At 42.5% G+C, this 22,481-nt stretch overlaps 1 protein-coding gene across 5 annotated transcripts in view; it reads right to left on the bottom strand.

Annotated features, from left to right (window-relative positions):
• tenm2b (teneurin transmembrane protein 2b) overlaps positions 1-22,481 on the bottom strand; it is a 1,820,998-nt gene that overhangs the window by 84,665 nt on the left and 1,713,852 nt on the right. For all 5 annotated transcript variants that reach the window (XM_051934201.1, XM_051934200.1, XM_051934199.1 and 2 more), the window contains one exon: positions 17,979-18,228. In XM_051934201.1, coding sequence (XP_051790161.1) covers positions 17,979-18,228 — 250 coding nt within the window. The remainder of the gene's footprint in view (positions 1-17,978; positions 18,229-22,481) is intronic.

Below are 22,481 nucleotides of genomic sequence, written 5' to 3' on the forward strand. Positions count from 1 at the left end.
GAGCAGCTGAAAGAAGAAGAAGAAGAATAGCATACAATGGAATCTATGGGGCAAGAGATTTGTTACCACTGCACATCATAGCTCCAGCAAGCCCTGATCATCATGTACAGGTCCATTACTGTAGTCATTTTGACCTTCTCCGTCAGGTCTAGATTTTGGGTGCTATGGGTGGTACAGGTTATGTTTCCTCACTCGACTTTGCCTAAACCTCATTAAATGGCAGGCCTATTACTGAAGTTCATGACCAAGTGTCGGTCAAAGCATCTGTTTGTCATATTTCTGGGAGTTGATTCTGCCTAATGCTGCCATGACAGGCTTGCCGCTCCTTATGATCCCAAGTTTGGATTATGCAAGACAGGAAATGGATGGATAATTAAAGGGGATGCTATATGCTAAATAACAGACGGCACAGAATTATCAGAGAAAGATGTTGCCAAACCAATCTTTAAGACTTTTTTGAATAGGCACCTGCAATAGTTGACAAAAGCAAAGCATACAAACATAATTTTTGCTACAGCCACCGAAGATTAATTCTGGAACCTGAAGTTGCAGACAACAGAGGCAACCTGCAAAACTGGATCTCAACTTGGTCAACTGACCGGACACAAAAGGTAGAGATAAGAGGAGAATGAGGTCATCTTAAGGGTTGCTCCTGGTGTTGTTACTTTTTCTGATTTATATTAATAACATATATTTTGGTATAGTTAGAAAACTTGTGAAATTGACAGATGATATTAAAATTGGAGGAATAGTAAGGCACTGAGCAAGCTGCAAAAAGAAGACCTGGACAAGCTGCAGAACTGGGCGAACAAATTGGAAAATGTGGTTTAAGGTAGAAAAGTGCAAAGTGCTACATGTGTGCAAAAGGAAATAAAACGACAAATATAAGATGGGAGACACTGAGCTACAGGAAGCAACCTCTGAAAAGGATTTGGGGCTTTATGTTAACACATCCGCGCCGAGGGTGATTAGCGTCGGTCCTGGAGGGCCGCAGTGGCTGCAGGTTTTTGTTCCAACCCAGTTGCTTAACTAGAAAACAATCCTTGCCAATAACATCCATCCATCCAATATCCAACCTGCTATATCCTAACTACAGGGTTACGGGGGTCTGCTGGAGCCAATCCCATCCAACACAGGGTGAAAGGCAGGAAACAAACCCCGGGGCAGGGTGCCAGCCCACCGCAGGGCATCTATCTATCTATCTATCTATCTATCTATCTATCTATCTATCTATCTATCTATCTATCTATCTATCTATCTATCTATCTATCTATCTATCTATCTATCTATCTATCTATCTATCTATCTATCTATCTATCTATCGTCTGAAACATAACTACATAAACTACATAAATTACCTTAGCAAAGGCCAAGGGCCTCTTGAAGAGTTCAATTCCTGCTTGAGCCAATCCCTGCCAACACAGGGCGCAAGGCAGGAAACAAATCCCAGGCAGGGCGCCAGCCCACTGCAGGGTGCCAGCCCACCGCAGGGCATCTATCTATCTATCTATCTATCTATCTATCTATCTATCTATCTATCTATCTATCTATCTATCTATCTATCTATCTATCTATCTATCTATCTATCTATCGTCTGAAACATAACTACATAAATTACCTTAGCAAAGGCCAAGAGCCTCTTGAAGAGTTCAATTCCTGCTTGAGCCAATCCCAGCCAACACAGGGCGCAAGGCAGGAAACAAACCCGGGGCAGGGCGCCAGCCCACCGCAGCTTTGCCAATAACAGGCCTTATTTAATATCTTAACATGTTAAGAGTTTTAACTCTGCAATTTCAGGTCATTCTTAAATTGTAGATTACTTTTTCCTTTCTAATGATAACATCCAAATGCTCTGAAGCCTAAAAAGGACGAGTTGCTTTCAGTCCTTCACCTTTTTCTCTTCAGTTTCTTTCTGAGTACTTCATTAAACCAAATTGTGCACAATGGACACGCATAGGTGTAAATGGAAACAACTTAGATGGAGAACTGCTGGTTTCTTCATCATTTGCATCTTATTGCTAACTAAGGAACCATTAAAAACAGCGAGAGCAGCTGTTCAAGACTAAAATAAGCAATTAAGGGTTCAAAATCTTAACAACTGAGACCACTAAAATGTACCAGAAGAATGTTTCTCGAGCAATAAGAGCAGTAAATGACTCCTCATGAAGCAATTGGGCTGGAACAAAAACCTGCAGCCACCGGGTCCCACCAGGACCGACATTACTCAGCCCTGATTTAAAGGGTCTGAGTCTTAAACAGCAAATCAATTAAATGAGATTAATTAGCAGCAAAAACTGGTCACTAACTAAGAAAATGTGTATTAATGAAAACCTGTAGCCACTGCAGGCCTCCAGGATCTACGCAATGTGAAAATGCAATTAAAAAGTCAAAATATTACATTGAATTGTAAAGACTATTCACTATAAAATGCGGGATGTTATGCTGACCAAATAACGCAGTAGTGAGGCCACATCTGGAGTGTTGTGTGGAGTTCTGGTCACAACACTACAAGAAAGACAGAGTAGCACTTGAAGCTGTGCAGAGGAGAGCAGCCAAGTGCATCATGGGACTTAAGGCCACGTCCTACTGTGACAGACTCAGAGAAGTAAACCTGCTTAGTCTGAGCTGAGGAGACTGCATGGGAACTCATTCCAGGTCTTCAAAATCCTCAAAGGCATTGATAAAACAGATCCTTCAGCTTAAGGGTGAATCACAAACTCAAGAACACCAGTGGAAAATACGGGGACGTGCATTTATGCAAAGAGTTGTGGGAATCTGAAACAAACTAGAGAGACATGGAGTTGAAGAAGAAACCTTGACGACTTTTAAGAAGGATCTGGATGAGATAATTGGGGTACAGCTTAGCTATTAGCTAAACAAAAGAGAGAAAAATGCACTGAGTGGTGTCCACTTGTTTGTCAAATTTCTTATGTTCTTATACAGGCAGCCACCTAATGCATTTGTATTTCTGAACTCGGATTAATCATGGATCACATGCTCACTTTGTGTAACACTGATATTGAGCAGTCAGGTAGTACCTTTTGTTTTATAGGAGGACAGTAGAGTACTCATGTTAGTATTATACCATTAGAACAATCTGGACGAGAACAGACCATTCAGCCCAACAAAACTCGCTGTTCCTATCCACCTCTAAAGTAACATCAAGTCGAGTTTTGAAAGTCCCTAAAGTCCTACTCTTTACTGCACTACTTGGTCATTTATTCCATGTGTCTGTGGTTCTCTGCGTGAAGAAAAACTTGCTATTTTCTATGTGAAATGTACCCTTCACAAGTTTCCAATTGTGTCCCCATGTTTTCGTTGAACTCACTTTAAAGTCACCATCTCGACCTACTGGACTAATTCCCTTCCTAATTTTAAACACTCCAGTCAGGTCTCCTCTTAGTCTTCTTTTCCTTAAACTGTATAGGCTCAGCTCTTCTTATCTTTCCTCATAACTCATCCCCTGTAGTCCAGGACTCAGCCTAGTTGCTCTTCTCTGGACTTTCTCTAGTGCTGTTATGTCCTTTTTGTAGACCAAAACTGCACCCAGTACTCCAGATGAGGCCTCACCAGTGCGTTAAAAAGCTTGAGCAGAACCTTCTTGGATTTGTACTCCACACATCAGGATTACTTCACATTCTGCTAGCCTTCTTAATGGCTACTGAATACTGTCAATTGATAGTGTCAAGTCCACTACGACTCCTAAATTCTTCTCGTAAGGCATACTTTTGATTTTTCAGACCTCCCTTTGTGTATTTAAGCAAATGTTTTTTACTTCTAACATGTAATACATTGTTTATATCCAGCTCACTAGAGGACTATCACGTGAGTAGGTAGCATATCCAATTTTTAGGTAGCAGAAAGCACAAGATAACACCCAACTGCTCATTCACAGTCTCTCGTAAGTCAGCTGTGCTAATATTGGATGACAAACCCTGGTCTATGCCACACCGAGCTCTCAGTATCATAAATCAGTCTCGGTTGGGCACACAGCATGAGTCGGCAATCCAAAGCGAACAGCAGGTTAGCATTCTGCCAAAAACACTGCATCCTCAATTCATGCATAATTTGTGGAATGGTTGATGCTACTGAAGGCATTATTTCCTGACAGCTTCAAGAATCTGGATTGAGTGCTGTCTGCGTGCCCAATCTTAGCTTTAGCAGAGTTTTTGCCCCCGATACCCCAGTTTACTCTCACATTCCTTAACCTGTTGATTGGTGACTCTTCATTGCCTCTTATGTGTGGCTATGAGTAATTATACCTCCTGAGAGACTAATGTGTTCTCCACAGTTGATTCCTGACATCTGCCCAGTGCTGCCAGGTTAGGTTTGAGGTCCCTGTGACCCTCATAATGTTAATACAATCTGCGAAAAATAAATGGATGGCACTGTAGAGGCTGCGGCTACTGGCTTCTGGTGATATCTGAATTTGCTGTTTACACTCAATGAGAAAATTATTAGGACCACTATACTAATACTGAGTATACAATACTCCTTTTGCTTTCTAAACAACCTCAATTCTTCATGGCATGGGTTCTACACGATGTTAGACAAACTCCTGTGAGAGTCTGATCCATGTTAACGTGACTGCACCACACAATTCCTGCAGCTGTGGCTGCCATTCGCCAATTCTAGCACATCGCAAAGACGTTCTCTTGGATTCAGAGCCAGTGACTGGGAAAGCACCCGAAGAACGCTGAATTCATTGTGATGTTCGTGAAGCCAGTCTGAGATGACCATTGCTCTGTCGCATGGTGCATTATGATCCTGGAAGTAGCCATTAGAAGATGAAGCGATTCATATCAGTCAGCAATGAGAAAGAATATTTAGAGTTAAGGTGCTTCAGCCTTTCCAAATAATAAAAGTATGGTGCTAATCCTCTTTAATAAAACCCCTGTGTGCGTCCAGTGTCCGTGTGTGTGTGTCTTCTGGTGAAGTGCGCATGTGCGGGGCACGGTGCGACACTTCAAAGCAGGTGCTTCAAAGGCCGCCTGACACGTCACACAAGACAGAGAGGGTGGGACCTATAAAATATCGCGCGGCAGATCCAATCGGATTTCGGTAAATGAGGTAAGACCTAAAACAGAAAACACGAAAAATCCAATCGGGTACTGAGACGCGGAGACCAGCTTCCCCAATGTTGTGCAAGTGTTCACTCTGAGGATGTCAGATTTGCGATTAAGAAGCTTGGCCCGGTAAAGTGTAAAGTAAAAGTAGAGTTATTTTCGCGCACATTACATCAGTTGCTGGGGAGAATCTGCTGATTGCCCACTGTTGTGACAGAAAATTAAACGCATATTACTGACAGCAAAGCCAGTATTACTGTCAGAGAAAATTACAGGCATTTTATGGAAAAAATGTAATGAGGTAAAAGGTCCCTTGCCATTTAATATAGACTGTTCCTACTAATGTTTATGGACTACTGTTCTAGCGCCCGTTATTGTAACGGGCTTAATGTCTAGTAGAACTATAAGAAGCGTGACACTTATGTATTAAATAAGGATGTGTTAAGCTATCTGAACAAATGTAATCTAATGCAGATACTAAAGCTATAAGAATGTAATTTCTTATAGTTAATGTAATGTACTGAACTAACTTTTATGTAACCTTTGAATTTGTATAAGCTATGTACATGCAGAAAGAATGAGGAAGCTCGGTTTGCGAGTAACTTGGTTTATGAGTGTTTTGCAAGACGAGCTAAAATTTTTAATAAATTTTGACTTGATAAACGAGCGAGGTCTTGCAATACGAGTAGTATGTATACGCTTTGTCCGCTGAGCGTCATGTGATGAGCTGATGGTTCTTCTCTCTCTCTCTCTCGCTGCGGGATTGTGGGTAATCGTCTCCTATTCTCCGTCTGAGTCGGCGTGCCTCACTCATATAGTCAACATCCGTACGTGTGTATACTGTTTACTACAGCATTGTGACTATGTGTGTGTGTATGTGTGCTGTGACATGCGAGTCCCCGTCTTGCACCCCAAAACACGAAGCTGAGTCTCAGTACTTTAGCAACACCAGCTTTATTCAGCTTGAAACAGCAACAGCGCAGTTATTTATTGTAGCGGGATCTGCCGCTCTCCTATACACAGACACAGCAGTCAGGCAGGGTCGTGGCCAAGTAGTACTGTGCCCTGCGTATTTATAATGTTCCTTGTATCACCCATCGACGGCAGGCGCTTATAGCATGCCCGCGATCTTTTCTGATTCACTTTTTACGGCGAACTGCTACAGCGCTGGGAGACTGCGATTGCTTCGTGACGCTCTTCCGCGTGTCGACCCGTTGGTTGGAATCCCACAAGAGTTTAGAAACTCACTCACACCAGCCATGATTCTTTTCAAAGATAAAATGCAGGTTAATTTGTTTTATGTATTTTTACTTTATATTTTGTATTAATCATTTTTATATGAATAGTTTTAGGTTGTGGAATGAATCATCTGAGTTTCCATTATTTCTTATGGGGAAATTCACTTTGATATACAAGTGCTTTGGACTGTGAGCACATTTCCGGAACGAATTATGCTTGCAAACCGAAGTTCCACTGTATTGTCTAAATCTGCTTAGGTTTAGGTCACATCCTGTGACAGTTAGCTGGGAGATCGTGGCCGTTGATCTTGTGTGTATTGATGCTTACAAAGGCTATTGTTCAAGACTGTGAATGTGGTAATAACTCTTTTAACTGTTAAAAACACTGTGCGCTCCTGTATATTCCAATCCAGGGTGTGACCGCAAGCTATAACAATCTTTGTATGACCTCAAAATGAACTGCCGCATTTCTTTTTTTTTTCTTCTTGTCAACGAACTTGAGTATTAAAGGAAGTCTCTCCTTCCTGCTAGCAGGCTAGCTGCCTGTAGTAACTTGACCAAGCAGGTGCTGCAAGCCTCTCTGCCACCAAGAATAAAGAAATTGCTTTTTACTTTTTAATTGGTGTCCGCCTTCTGTTGTTCTTTGACTTTCAGCGTCCACAGCAACAACACTCAAACAGGTCGTGCCACTCAAGCGATGATTGATTGGTATTTCATAGAAGAAAATAGATTCCCCACACTGTTATAAGACCACAGCCAGCGTGGACTGTTGGCACAAGACAGGTTGGGTGGATGGATTCATGCTGTTGGTGACCCAGCCATCGGTGTGGCTCAAGAGAAATTGAGATTCTTCAGAGCAGGCTACATTTTTTCCAGTCCTCAGATACCCAGTTTTAATAAGTCTGTGCCCACTGAAACCTCAGCTCTGTTTTTGGCTGACAGGAGTGGAACCCAATGTGGTTGTAAGAAGTAAGAAAGTTAATGATTTAAGTTCAACTCACATTAGTGTTTGCTGAATTTGAATAGAATATAATTTTCTTTCATAGCCATAGACAATGGTATAGCCTTTTACCCCCTGTAAGTTCTTGCTATATCTGAGACACAGTGTGTTAATTGAGTCAGTTTCAGTTGTTGTTCAGAACAGGTCTCAGTGCTAGTGTAGCAAAGTGTAAAATGTTATTTATAATTTTATTTTATTTTTTTTGTTATGAACTTCCCCAAATGAGTTGATCCCTGTAAATAGTTAATAGTATACCAACAATATAATCTGTTGTAGTACGGGCGTTAATTAGCGTCACACCTCATAACCTGCATACACCACGTTTTTGGCTCTAACGCCAGAAGCACGGTGGATGCTGTAGGGGTAGGTTGTGGTTTCAGTTTCTTTCCTGATTTTTTTATTTCATTTACTTTGTGTTAATAATTTATAATCGATTTAATTTATTATTTAATAGGCAGAGGGGAGAAGATGTTAATGTGACGCTCTGTCTATTTCTTTACTTTTGTTTTGAAAAGGTATGCTATATATATATTTTCTTTTATTTTCATTTGTTAAGAATATATAATTATAAAATTAGTATTTTTTTTGTATAAAGTCTGTGTGTATTGTAAATAGTTCTCTTTGGAAAATTGGATTCATTTTTTTGTAACTAGTTTTATATGTAATGTGCTTGTATAAATAAAAATGTGAGAAGCGCGGTGGACACTGTAGGGGCAGAGGGGAGAAGACGTTAATGTGACGCTCTGTCTATTTCTTTACTTTTGTTTTGAAAAGATTTTCTGGAAGAGGTAAAATAAAAGCTCGTGTTTTAAACCAACGTGCCTACGTGACAATCATTTACACAACACAGGGAAAGGCGGATTCCAGTTGGTTACACTAGCAGGGACTGTAAGATCCTTTACAGCATGAAAATGGGATAAGCATACAGTTTATCTGACTGTTCAGAAATGGTAAGCAAACTTCAAGAAATGAAACAAGATTTATAAGCTTTGAAAAGAATTTTTCTTAAGCAAAAAGCTTTCTTTTCTTGCAATACTAATCTATTCTCTATTTTTGTGTGAACTCTTCTACTTTGAATTTTTACTAATGTTTTTATAAAGAAGATATTTTGTCTGTGGAATCATTTCAAACCAGAATCCCATGAAGCTGCACACTGAAGCTGCAGAACTTTGGTAATTTTTGGGTAAACGCAGCTACAGTGGTCTTCTGCTGTTGTAGCCCATCTGCCTCAAGGTTCAACATGTTGTTCATTCTGAGAAGCTTTACTGCTGACCACAGTTGGACCGAGTGGTTATCTGACTTGCCGTTGCCTCCCTGTCTGCTCAAACCAGTCTGGCCATTCTCTCGTCCACAGAACTGCCAATCACTGGATGTGTTTTGTTTTTCTTTTTCGCCCCATTCTGGGTAAACTCAAGAGACTGTTGTGTGTGAAAATCCCAGAAGAACAACAGTTAGAGAAAAACTCAAACCAGCGTGTCTGGCACCAACACTCACGCCACAGTTGAAATCAATGAGGTTACACAGTTTCCCCATTCTGGTGTTTGATGTGAACGTGAACTGAAGATCCTGACCTGTATCTGTAGGAATTTATGCACTGCAGTGCTGCCCCATGATTGGTTGACTAGATAACTGCATGGATATGGAGGCGTTCAGGTGTTCCTAATCATTTGCTTGGTGAGTGTCTATCACTTGAAGAAGATCTTTTTTTTTTAGATATTGATTGGGATATACGAGGGGGGATCCAAAAATAACCGGAAATATTTTTAAAACGTGTTTAGTTTAATTTTCTGTACAAACTACAATTAGTCTCCTTCAAAGTACTCTCCATTGGCGGAAATACACTTATCTAACCGTTTGTTCCATTGTTCGAAACATTTTTTAAATTCGTCTGAAGTAATGCCCATTAATGCTCTGGTTGTTTCTTGTTTTGCCTCTTCGACGTCAGCAAAACGCCTTCCTTTCAAGTCTTTTTTCATCCGAGGGAACAAAAAGAAACCACACGGAGCTAAATCCGGTGAGTAGGGTGGGTGGTTCAGGGTTGTCATACCGTTTCTTGCCAAAAATTGGCGAATGCTGAGAGCAGTGTGAGATGGAGCGTTGTCATGATGAAAGAACCAATCGCCCGACTCCCACAAATCAGGGCGTTTCCTTCTCACACTGTTGCGCAACCTTCTTAACACTTCTAGGTAGAATGCTTGGTTTACAGTCTGACCTGCTGGAACAAATTCATAATACACGAGACCTTTGACATCAAAAAAAGAAATCAACATTGTTTTCACTTTTGATTTCACCTGCCGAGCTTTTTTTGCATTTTTTTCCAATGACTGGACTGCTGTTTCGACTCAGGATCGTAACTGTAGCACCACGATTCATCTCCTGTAATAATTTTGGAAAAAAAAATCTGGGTCATTATCAAACTGATCCTTCATTTCACGACAAGTTTCCAGGCGACGCTCTTTTTGATCTGCTATCAGCAATCGGCCCAACCACGTACTACAAGTACCAACCTAACAACAACAAAATTCCGGTTATTTTTGGGTCCCCCCTCGTATTACTTCTTATTATAATTCATAACTTTTTTGCAAGGCTTTCTGGAACTATTGTTGTGGAGCACTAACTTGTCCAATGAATAAATTGGGTGAGCTCATGACCAAGCTGCCTCGGATATATTTAATGGTCATTTGACTGAACAAAGTCTTCCTAATGCAGAGCTACACTCTCCACCACCAATTTTAACTACTGAACCAAGAAAAAGAAAGGCCTAAACAGGAATATGAAACAAATAAGCCCAAAATAATCACATTACAGAAATATGAGCAAAGAGGCTTACAATCTAAAGTGTTCTCAGTTTTATCTGTCATGGTTGACGGCCCTCCTGACGTTCAGCCATTGGCTGCTAAACATATTCGCGTTATGCCAATTACACTTCAGAACATCTCTAGAGAGTTTAACTCAGAAGCCCTCTGTTAGCTCTATTGGACTTTTTGGGGTTGCCTTTCCCACATCCCCATGATGTGACAGAATCTTCCTTCTGAATTTTGTAACACGGAAGGGAAGGAGAATCATTTTGCAGAGCAAAACCCTTTAACAAACGTGAGCCTATAATAGGAAAATATGAATCTGCTCAAAGATCAATTATTTCAAACTACTCAAAAAAAATTCAGGTCATATCACTTGCACAACACTAACATCGAGATACTGTAGGGTCACATGATGCCTCACAGGCTTTTGGCGAGCTTAAACATGTTCTGACATCTGCAGCAAAAGAAACGCAGTGCTGCTCGCCTCAGGATGCCAGGAGGAGGCTCTTTTGTCCTAAATATGCAATCTTGAAGAAGTTGGGAAAGTGAGAAATCACAGCAACCGAATGAGGTCAACGCAGGAGGGCAATGGTGGGTGCTGGTACACTTCAGAGAGTCTCTGATGAACATGGAAACCTAAACCTTGGGGAATGAGATGACCACATATTCAAATCTCGCCCAAATGTCTGTCTTCATGAATTCTTTGCTGGGTGGTTTCTGAGAGTGTCTAAACCCTGTCACTTTACTCCATTTTTTTCAGTTACATAATCTTGGTGAGTCAGGGGCAGTCACTGTGCCACTCTTGTGACCTCTGACATCTTTAGCAGCTCAGTTCAACTGGTCTGCAACTCGCCCTAGCCAAATCAAAAAGGGTTTGAATTTGTCTTGAGACATTGGGGTGGGCCTGTGTGTATGTGAGAGATGACAACCAATGAGCACTCACCTGCAACGCATGCAATGCAGCCGCAATCATTAGAAACGGACTTGGACGGCATACGTGCCTGGACAGATATGTGGCAGATGAAATGTAAAGGAAATAAATGTAAAGTATTACAAGTAGGAAGTAAAAATGTGAGGTTCGAATACACAATGGGACATTTGAAACTCGAAAGTACACATTAAAAGAAGGATTTAGGAGTCGTAGTGGACTCTACGCTATCAACTGACAGAGTATTCAGAAGCCATTAAGAAGGCTAACAGAATGTGAGGTTATATAGCGCCCTGATGTGTGGAGTACGAGTCCCAGGATGTTCTGCTCAAGCTTTATAACACACTGGTGAGGCCTCATCTGGAGTACTGGGTGCAGTTTTGGTCTACAAAAAAGACATAGCAGTAGTAGAAAAAGTCAAGAGAAGAGCAACTAGGCTGATTCCAGGGATACAGGGGATGAGTTATGAGGAAAGATTAAAAGAGACCTGACTCAAGTGTTTAAGGGAATTAGTCCAGTGGATCGAGACGGTGACTTTAAAATAAGTTCAACAAGAACACAGGGACACAATTGGAAACTTGTTAAGGGTAACTTTTGAACAAAAATGAGGAAGTTTTTCTTTACACAGAGAACAACAGACACATGGAATAAACAACCAGGAAGTGAGGTAGACAGTAGAACTTTAGGGACTTTCAAAACTCGACTTGTAGAGTGGAATTAAGTGGATAAGACTGGTGAGTTTTGTTGGGCCAGTTCTCATCCAGATTGTCCAGAAACAGAAGAGGGGCTCGTCTGTCTGATGTCTCATGTTTTACATACAATGACAGAGCAGTTAAAAAAATAGGTCTGCACTCGTCGAACCTGGAAAGCCTCTGTACAGCATTGATGCAGTCAGTCAGCCTGAAAAAGAGCCGAGCCAGCAATACTTTAGAAATGTGAACCCGTGCAGAATCATCATTACAGAACTGTGCAGTTTACCATCTCATGTGACCCCCTGTTGCGTATTCTGACATCCTCTCCATCTAGAAGACATGTAATGCAATTCCAACTTACGATGATACCCACTAACAGTCAAAAGTCAGGGTACACCCAGAACTATTCATGTTTTTGATTGAAATTGATACTTTTTTAAAATTAAGATACCATTAAATTAAATTAAAAATATTGGAAAGACATTAGTAGTGTTTCTAATCGTGATTGCTGTTTTAAATAACAGATATTTTATTTTATTATTGAAAAATTACTGCAAAACCCTATTTCCAGCAGGCACTGCTTTAGCCTCCTAATGGTCAACTCCTTAATCCTTAGTGACATTTAAATGCTAACTGGTTATTAGAGAAACCTTTGTAATTGAATTAGTGCTGCTTAAACCTGTTATTCTGCTCACTTATTAGTAAGCCCACGATTCGCTAGCGAATCGGAAATCCATGAATGGCAATCAGTTTCTGTTCCATCCGATATCTGGATGGATGACATATCATGGAGGGTGGGTGCATCTGGGGAAATGTCATTTAACTACATATGCATATCTGTAGTAAGGTGGTCTTGTTTTGTGGAGACGTGATTCCGTTGCCTTTGCTGACACCGACTGCTGTCAGAGTGGAGCACAGCAGGTTCAGTTTACAGGTTGTGGTGTTCGTGTGCCAGCCACTGAGTCTGGGAAGCCGCTGGGTTAGAGTTTGTGACCGTTATGTGATCTATACTACTGGCACAGTGGATTAGAGCAGGTGTAGCTCATAGGTTGTGTTGTTTGGGCGTCACGTACCGACTCTGGGAAGCCGCTGCGTTTGACTCTGGGGCAGGCGCCACGGCGCATTATGTTGTGTTATTTGGGCGCTACCTACTGACTCCGGGAAGCCGCCACATTTTGGGAAGTCGCTGCGTTTGACTCTGGGGCGGGCGCCACAGCATTTTGGGATGCCGCTGCGTTTGACTCTGGACTCTGGGGCGGGCGCCAAACTGAATGACCGTTATGTGATCTACATTACTGGCACAGTGGATTAGAGCAAGTCTAGTTTACAGGTGGCGGGCTCGTTGCAGTGCAGCAGTGAGCGTGACATCCGGTTTACAACCTTCTCGATTCTGTGTTTTCTGCTTGCAGTGCGGCAGTGCGCGTGAGCCTCGATGCGCCCTGCGCCCAACGCCCTGCGTCCATATCCGGTTTACAACCTTCGGTTAGTAATATGGATGTTACAAAGTGCTGGCATTCCTAAAGTTCTGTTCTGGGTTCAGAAAATGGCCAAACTGAGACAGCTTTCTCAAGGAACATGTCAGTCTATTGTTTTATTTTTTTTTTGGAGAATGAAGGGTATTCTATGTGACAGATTGACAAAAAACTGAAGATTTCATGTAAAGGTGTCTATTCCTATCTTGAGAGAAGTTGGCAACAAATGCCTTACAGGTCTTCAGTTGGCATCTTCCTTAAATACATGCCAAGCAGAAGTGTCGCCTGCAACAGAAAAAGACAACTCCAGCAGTGGGGTAGCTCGAGTTCGCGCCACTTGGTGCGGGGTGGTGCTTCAATTTGCCCGCCCTCCAACATATCTGATCATGTTAACCTATTTAAATTGAAAATTAAAATGATGTATAGAGAAAAATTAAGATAAATTTTGCATTGATTTATTCATATATATAGGGCGGCATGGTGGCGCAGTGGGTAGCGCTGCTGCCTCACAGTTGGGAGATCTGGGGACCTGGGTTTGCTTCCCGGGTCCTCCCTGCGTGGAGTTTGCATGTTCTCCCCGTGTCTGCATGGGTTTTCTCCAGGCGCTCCGGTTTCCTCCCACAGTCCAAAGACATGCAGGTTAGGTTTATTGGCGATTCTAAATTGGCCCTAGTGTGTGATTGGTGTGTTTGTGTGTGTCCTACAGTGGGTTGGCACCCTGCCCGGGATTGGTTCCTGCCTTGTGCCCTGGGATTGGCTCCAGCAGACCCCCGTGACCCTGTGTTCGGATTCAGCGGGTTGGAAAATGGATGGATGGATATTCATATATAGAGAAACAGCAATACTTTTCACATATAATTATTTATAAGCATCAACTAGACAAGAATATAGTATAGACGCACTGATAAGCCGTGTTCTAATTATTAGTTTAATATAATTACGCTGCGAAAACCAGAACCAGTGTAGTGTACAAGTGATAGGTGGGGATGCTTTCTGCGCAGAGACGAACGCAATCGGATTGATAACGAAATGAAATTATAAATTCTAAATTAGTTGTTTATCTTCCTAGAAATTATTCTCGGTGTAATGTTTATGTTTATTTTTGCTATTGCCTCATAAATTTCAACTGCTGTGTCTGAGGCCATCACAGAAGGACAGTCTGAAAATTATTTTTGAAGCATTTGTGGATAAAAATCATAGATATTTTTCCGAACCCTGCTGCTTACACACAAATTGTGTTGAGGTTTTTGGCCAATAATGCCGCCCCCAAAAATGTTCCACCCGGGGTGGACCGCCCCCTCCGCCCGCCCTTAGCTACACCACTGAACTCCAGGATGCTGGACTTAGAGGAAGAATGTTAAAGAAAAAGCTGTACCTGAAAAAAGACTAAAATGGGCAAAAGAACGCAGACGTTGGGTGGAAGATGACTGAAAAAGCATATTAAGGTCAGCATTCTGGAGTCGTGTTTTCACAGTTGCAGATGACACTGGTATTTGGTGTGTCCGCCTGAAGGCCTGTAAGGTGTTTCGTTTCATACGCTGGTAAAAATGATCGCTAATTGAGCTCCTGCTCACAGCCTCATATTTCCTGGCAGAGTCAGAAAAGTCACCAATATTTTTGCTGGGATTGTTAAAGCTGAAGAAGCCCCTAACCCTTTCATTTGCTGGCCATTTTGCTCAATCTGAGCAGCAGCTTACCAAATCTGCAAACCTACTCGTTTGTCCTCGGCCTTGTGTTATTTTAGCTGGCTCTGATGGTTCAGATGGAGGAATGAGCCTGTGTGCTCAGGCTCCACGCCATTGTCATTACAGTCTGCTTTCAAGAAGTGCCTCATGGCTACTTGTGCTTTATTCAATAAATGTTGTTCTACCTTCATTTTCTTTCTTTTAGCAGCTCCAGAAGTAACAAATGTTTTGGCTGAAGTACATAAAATACAAACGACCAATTGACTGACCACTCTTCACGAGTTATGCAGTAATAGCACAAGCATAAAATATTGATGGACGCAGACTATTTAACACAAAAAATAAATCTTTTAAGCAGACATATCAAAAAGCATCTGTCTTGAAATATCCATCCATCCATTTTTCACCACTTATCCAAAGCCGGGTCGCGGGGGCAACAGCCTTAGCAGTGGGGCCCATACATCCCTTTTCCCCTGCCACACTTGCCAATTCAACTTGTGGGATTCCAAGGCATTCCCAGGCCATAATCCTCCCAGTGAGCCCTGAGTCTTCACTGGGGTCTCCTCCCAGCTGGCCATTCCTGTAAAACCTCCACAGGGAGGCATCCAGGTGGCATCCATATCAGATGCCCAGACCACCTCAGTTGGCTCTTCTCAAAGTGGAGGGTCAGTGGCTCTACTCTGCACCTCTCCATGATGTCTGAGCTTCTCACCCTGTCTCTATTGGAGAGCCCAGCCACCTTAAGAAGAAAGCTCATTTTGGCCGCTGGCACCCATAATCTCATTCTTCAGTCATTATCTGAAGCTCTTGACCATAGGTGAGGGTACGGATGTACGACCCCAATTCCAATGAAGTTGGGACGTTGTGTAAAACGTAAATAAAAACAGAACACAATGATTTGCAAATCCTTTTCCACCTATATTCAATTGAATACACTACGAAGACAAGATATCAAATGTTCAAACTGATAAACTTTATTGTTGTTTTGCAAATCTTCACTCATTTTGAATTTGATGCCTGCAACACGTTCCAAAAAAGCTGGGACAGGGGCATGTTTGCCACTGTGTTATATCACCTTTCCTTTTTAACAACACTCAATAAGCGTTTGGGAACTGAGGACACTAATTGTTGAAGCTGTGTAGCTGGAATTCTTTCCCATTCTTGCTTGATGTACAACTTTAGTTGCTCCACAGTCCGGGGTCTCCGTTGTCGTATTTTGCGCTTCATAATGCGCCACACATTTTCAATGGGAGACAGGTCTGAACTGCAGGCAGGCCAGTCTAGTACCCGCACTCTTTTACTACGAAGCCACGCTGTTGTAACACATGCAGAATGTGGCTTCGCATTGTCCTGCTGAAATAAGCAGGGACGTCCCTGAAAAAGACGTCGCTTGGATGGCAGCGTATGTTGCTCCAAAACCTGTATGTACCTTTCAGCATTAATGGTGCCTTCACAGATGTGCAAGTTACCTATGCCATGGGCACTAACACACCCTCATACCATCACAGATTGCTGGCTTTTGAACTTTGCGCTGATAACAATCCGGATGGTCCTTTTCCTCTTTGGCCCAGAGGACACGACTTCCATGATTTCCAAAAACAATTTGAAATGTGGACTCGTCAGACCACAGCACACTTTTTCTACTTTGCGTAAGTCCATCTCAGATGAGCTTGGGCCCAGAGAAGCTGGCGGCGTTTCTGGGTGTTGTTGATATATGGCTTTCACTTTGCATGGTAGAGTTTTAACTTGCACTTGTAGATGTAGCGATGAACTGTGTTAACTGACAATGGTTTTCTGAAGTATTCCTGAGCCCACATGGTAATATCCTTTACAGAATGATGTTGGTTTTTAATGCAGTGCCGCCTGAGGGATCGAAGGTCACGGGCATCCAGTGTTGGTATTCGGCCTTGCCGCTTACGTGCAGAGATTTCTCCAGATTCTCTGAATCTTTTGATGATATTATGGACAGTAGATGATGAAATCCCTAGATTCCTTGCAATTGTACGTTGAGAAACGTTGTTCTTAAACTGCTGGATTATTTGCCCACGTAGTTGTTCACAAAGTGATGAACCTCGCCCCATCCTTGCTTGTGAACGACTGAGTCTTTTGGAGATGCTCCTTTTATACCCAATCATGACAAACACCTGTTTCCAATTAACCTGTTCACCTGTGGAAAGTTCATTCCTCAGAACATTCTTCAACTTTCCCAGTCTTTTGCTGTCCCTGTCCCAGCTTTTTTGGAACGTGTTGCAGGCATCAAATTCAAAATGAGTGAAGATTTGCAAAACAACAATAAAGTTTATCAGTTTGAACATTCGATATCTTGTCTTCGCAGTGTATTCAATTGAATATAGGTTGAAAAGGATTTGCAAATCATTGTATTCTGTTTTTATTTACGTTTTACACAACGTCCCAACTTCATTGGAATTGGGGTTGTAGATCGACTGGTACATCAAGAGCTTCCCTTCTGACTCAGCTTCTTCTTCACCACTACAGATTGGTAAAGCATCTGCATAACTGCACTTTCTGCCCCAGTCCATCCATTGATCTCACCATCCCTTTTCCCCCTCACTTGTAAACAAGACCCTGAGGTACTTAAACTCCTCCACTTGAAATCCATCCATCCATTATACAACAGGGTCACGGGGGTCTGCTGGAGCCAATCAGGGCACAAGGCAGGAACAAATCCCGGGCAGGGTGCCAGCCCACCCACAGGGCACACACACACACACCACTAGGGACAATTTAGGATCGCCAATGCACCTAACCTGCATGTCTTTGGACTGTGGGAGGAAACCCATGCAGACACAGGGAGAACATGCAAACTCCACAGAGGGAGGACCCAGGAAGCGAACCCGAGTCTCCTTACTGAGAGGCAGCAGCGCCACCACTGCGCCACTGTGCCGCCCTCCACTTGAAATATTAGCCTTTAATAGAAAAAGTGACATCACTGACGTGCTATAATTGGCCCCCCAACGTTCCTCCTGCATTGACATCTGCCTGCTTTGCCTATGCATAGATCCGGCCCTATCCACGTATATGGTAGAAATGAAACATTAAGTCAGTGATAAAAACTAAGAAAAGGTTTCTTTTTACCTGAGCTCAAAAATGCTTGTGACATTCATCGAAGGAAAAACTCTCCTCACGAAGTTAAAATCCCCAATAAAGAGACTGCCGTCGATCCCCACAGCAAGGGCCACAGGAGAGAGCAGCTTGTTGCCATCAGCAAGGCCATTACAACTAGGGCAGGAGATACTGCGTCTCCTGCCATTACCCATGATGCTTGTGATCACTGCTGGCTGCTGGGACAAAAACAGATTTTCACCGTTTCCTTTATGAAGGATTCCTGTATAAAAACAAAAACAAAAAGAGAAAAAAGAAATCAATAACTTCCAAACGATCATTGCCCACTTGTGAAGGAGGATGTATTTGGTAATAGAGGTGAAAATTTGAAGGCCTTATTTTTATGACAAAAAACAGTTTAGCAATTAAGATCAATGGTTCTGTCTTCTGAAATAAATAAGTACTGGGGAGAAAAAGAGATGTGAAATCCTTCAGGGACATAACAATGGCAGTCAGGCAAGGAAAAAGAAATAAATGTTGTATCTCTGCCAGCATCACCACATTATAACTCTGCGCTGCACCAAGGAGTTAATAAAATTTAAAGTGGCAGTCAGAGCCACTAGACTAAAGAAAAAAAAAAAAGAAAACGAAATAAAGTGCAGTCTAGTGTCAAAACACTCAATTAACAGGGATGCTATTACTTCGGGAGGATTCGAGTTTCAAATTGCCCATCTGTACTATAAAGCCAATCAGTCTAAACAAAAAGGCGCATAAATACAAATAGTTTCTATCTCCACATACATTATTTTTGCTGTACAGTAATCCCTCCTCAATCGCGGGGGTTGCGTTCCAGAGCCACCCGCGAAATAAGAAAATCCGCGAAGTAGAAACCATATGTTTATATGGTTATTTTTATATTGTCATGCTTGGGTCACAGATTTGCGCAGAAACACAGGAGGTTGTAGAGAGACAGGAACGTTATTCAAACACTGCAAACAAACATTTGTCTCTTTTTCAAAAGTTTAAACTGTGCTCCATGACAAGACAGAGATGACAGTTCTGTCTCACAATTAAAAGAATGCAAACATATCTTCCTCTTCAAAGGAGTGCGTGTCAGGAGCAGATCATGTCACAGAGATAGAGAAAACAATCTCTAGCAAACAAATCAATAGGGCTATTTGCCTTTTAAGTATGCGAAGCACCGCGGCACAAAGCTGTTGAAGGCGGCAGCTCACACCCCCTCCGTCAGGAGCAGACAAAGAGAGAGAGAGAGAGTTTGTTTTTCAAGCAAAAATCAATACGTGCCCTTCGAGCTGACATGCAGCTGCACAAAAGATAGCAACGTGAAGATAATCTTTCAGCATTTTTAGACGAGAGTCCGTATCGTCTAGGTGTGCGAACAGCCCCCCTGCTCAATCCCCATACGTCAGGATCAGAGAAAGTCAGCGCAAGAGAGAGAGAAAAGTAAGCTGGGTAGCTTCTCAGCCATCTGCCAATAGCGTCCCTTGTATGAAATCAACTGGGCAAACCAACTGAGGAAGCATGTACCAGAAATTAAAAGACCCATTGTCCGCAGAAACCCGCGAAGCAGCGAAAAATCCGCGATATATATTTAAATATGCTTACATATAAAATCCGCGATGGAGTGAAGCCGCGAAAGGCGAAGCGCGATATAGCGAGGGATTACTGTATACATCTATAGCTAAGTGTACATGGCCAATATAATGAGCACTTTAGCCAAAACAATATTTAATGTTGTCAGATGCTCAGTAACATCAACAACAATTCATTTCTTGTATAGCCCAAAAATCACACAAGGAATGCCTCAATGGGCTTTAACAGGCCTTGTTTTATGACAGCCCCCCAGTCTTGACTCCCTAAGCCTCCCTACGGTGCCTGCAGTGAATCACTAAAACACAACTGCAAACGGTTAAGTTACATCCATCACTTGTTTTGGACAGCCATCGTATCATGAACTTCAGACTAACAGCTGGCACACGCGGCCAGTGCACAATGTGGAAGGCTCCACTTGTTTGCTTTGAAGGCTATGCATTTTAACCTCTTTAGTGTTAGACCCGAGCGTCACTCAGGCGACTGGATAGACACGTCTTGTGGAATGTGTGAGATCCGAAGGTTTACTTGGGCTGTAAAAGTGCCAACACCGTTAGTGCCGAGCGTGATTTGGGGAACAATATAGCCGTGTCTTGTGTGGAAGTAACCCCCAAGGAAGACAGGAATGGTTCAATCAATCAGTCTTTATTCAGTCACAGATGAGCATGTGGATCCCACGTCGCAAGGCAGGAGAGCAAAGTTCCCCTGTCAATCGGCTCTTAAAATTTTTCCTCCCTTCCTATTCCCATTACTTATCAATAATCACAATATGTTTATCTAAGCATTTCATCTTACATTGTGTGAATTGGCTAACCGTTTCTATTTTGTGTACATTGCAAAAGGGGCTGGTGGTGCAGTGGTATCGCTGCTGCCTCGCAGTTAGGAGACCTGGGTTCGCTTCCAGGGTCCTCTCTGAGTGGAGTTTGCATGTTCTCCCCGTGTCTGCGTGGGTTTCCTCCCACAGTCCAAAGACATGCAGGTTAGGTGCATTGGCGACCCTAAATTGTCCCTAATGTGTGTGTGGGTGTGTGTGTGCCCTGTGGTGGGCTGGCACCCTGCCTGGGATTTGTTCCTGCCTTGTGCTCAGTGCTGGCTGGGATTGGCTCCAGCAGACCCCCGTGACCCTGTAGTTAGGATATAGCGGGTTGAATAATGACTGACTGACTGACTGCAAAAGGGGCCCTAAAGATGGAAAAGTCATCTTTCCTGTGTCTAACAGATGAGTTCCATAAAAAGAAGTTGTCCTCGGTCAGCTTACTGCACCCTGTCTTATGACAGACACCTGTGTGAATAACCTGCCGTTAGAGCAAAAACAGCTTTTAACCCTTCGTAGCTTGCAAGCAGTTACATTTTCTTTCACACTTGCGTAAGCGAAGATAGATAGATAGATAGATAGATAGATAGATAGATAGATAGATAGATAGATAGATAGATAGATAGATAGATAGATAGATAGATAGATAGATAGATACTTTATTAATCCCAAGGGTACTAGGATGTTGTACCATGTTAGCCATTATGAATGTAGAGAAAAGCCAAGCAAAATGACACCTTTTATTGGCTAACTAAAAAGATCACAATATGCAAGCTTTCGAGGCAACTCAGGCCTCGAAGAAGAAGGCCTGAAGAAGGGGCCTGAGTTGCCTCGAAAGCTTGCATATTGTGATCTTTTTAGTTAGCCAATAAAAGGTGTCATTTTGCTTGGCTTTTCTCTTAATCCCAAGGGGAAATTCACATACTCCAGCAGAAGCATACTGATACAAAAACAATATTAAATTAAAGAGTAATAAAAATGCAGGTATAACAGACAATAACTTTGTATAATGTTAACGTTTACCCCCTGGGTGGAATTGAAGAGTTGCATAGTTTGGGGGAGGAACGATCTCCTCAGTTTGTCAGTGGAGCAGGACGGTGACCACAGTCTGTCGCTGAAGCTGCTCCTCTGTCTGGAGATGATCCTGTTCAGTGGATGCATTGGATTCTCCATGATTGACAGGAGTCTGCTCAGCGCCCGTCGCTCTGCCACGGATGTCAAACTGTCCAGCTCCATGCCTACAATAGAGCCTGCCTTCCTCACCAGTTTGTCCAGGCGTGAGGCGTCCTTCTTCTTAATGCTGCCTCCCCAGCACACCACCGTGTAGAAGAGGGCGCTCGCCACAACCGTCTGATAGAACATCTGCAGCTTCTTATTGCAGATGTTGAAGGACGCCAGCCTTCTAAGGAAGTATAGTCGGCTCTGTCCTCTCTTGCACAGAGCATCATTATTGGCAGGCCAGTCCAATTTATCATCCAGCTGCACTCCCAGGTATTTATAGGTCTGCACCCTCTGCACACAGTCACCTCTGATGATCACGGGGTCCATGAGGGGTCTGGGCCTCCTAAAATCCACCACCAACTCCTTGGTTTTGCTGGTGTTCAAGTGTAGGTGGTTTGAGTCGCACCATTTAACAAAGTCCTTGATGAGGTTCCTATACTCCTCCTCCTGCCCACTCCTGATGCAGCCCACGATAGCAGTGTCGTCAGTGAACTTCTGCACGTGGCAGGACTCCGAGTTGTATTGGAAGTCCGATATATATATAGGCTGAACAGCACCTAACCTTAACTTTATCTGTTACTGTGGACTTATCGCGTCCGTAGGTAGATTGCACTGCATTTTCTTAATATTGTGTATAATATAGTAAGACAATATAGAATGGCACAAAGCTGCTTGTCCATTTCACACCTCTGTCACCTCTGTGGCTGTGAGTCACTTTAGTTTTGAATGTTAATGCTCTACCTGATAACTGATAAAAAAAAAATGGAAACAGCTGCCCTTTCTGCTTGTGAACTTCAAGTTTCACTGGAGTTATTTTTGCTTTCTGTACTATATAAGAAACAACTGCTTTTTATCTTAAGAATCTAATTTATAAGTTACCTTATTTAGAT

This window comes from Erpetoichthys calabaricus, chromosome 11 (genome assembly GCF_900747795.2).
Source record: "Erpetoichthys calabaricus chromosome 11, fErpCal1.3, whole genome shotgun sequence".
NCBI lineage: Eukaryota > Metazoa > Chordata > Cladistia > Polypteriformes > Polypteridae > Erpetoichthys > Erpetoichthys calabaricus.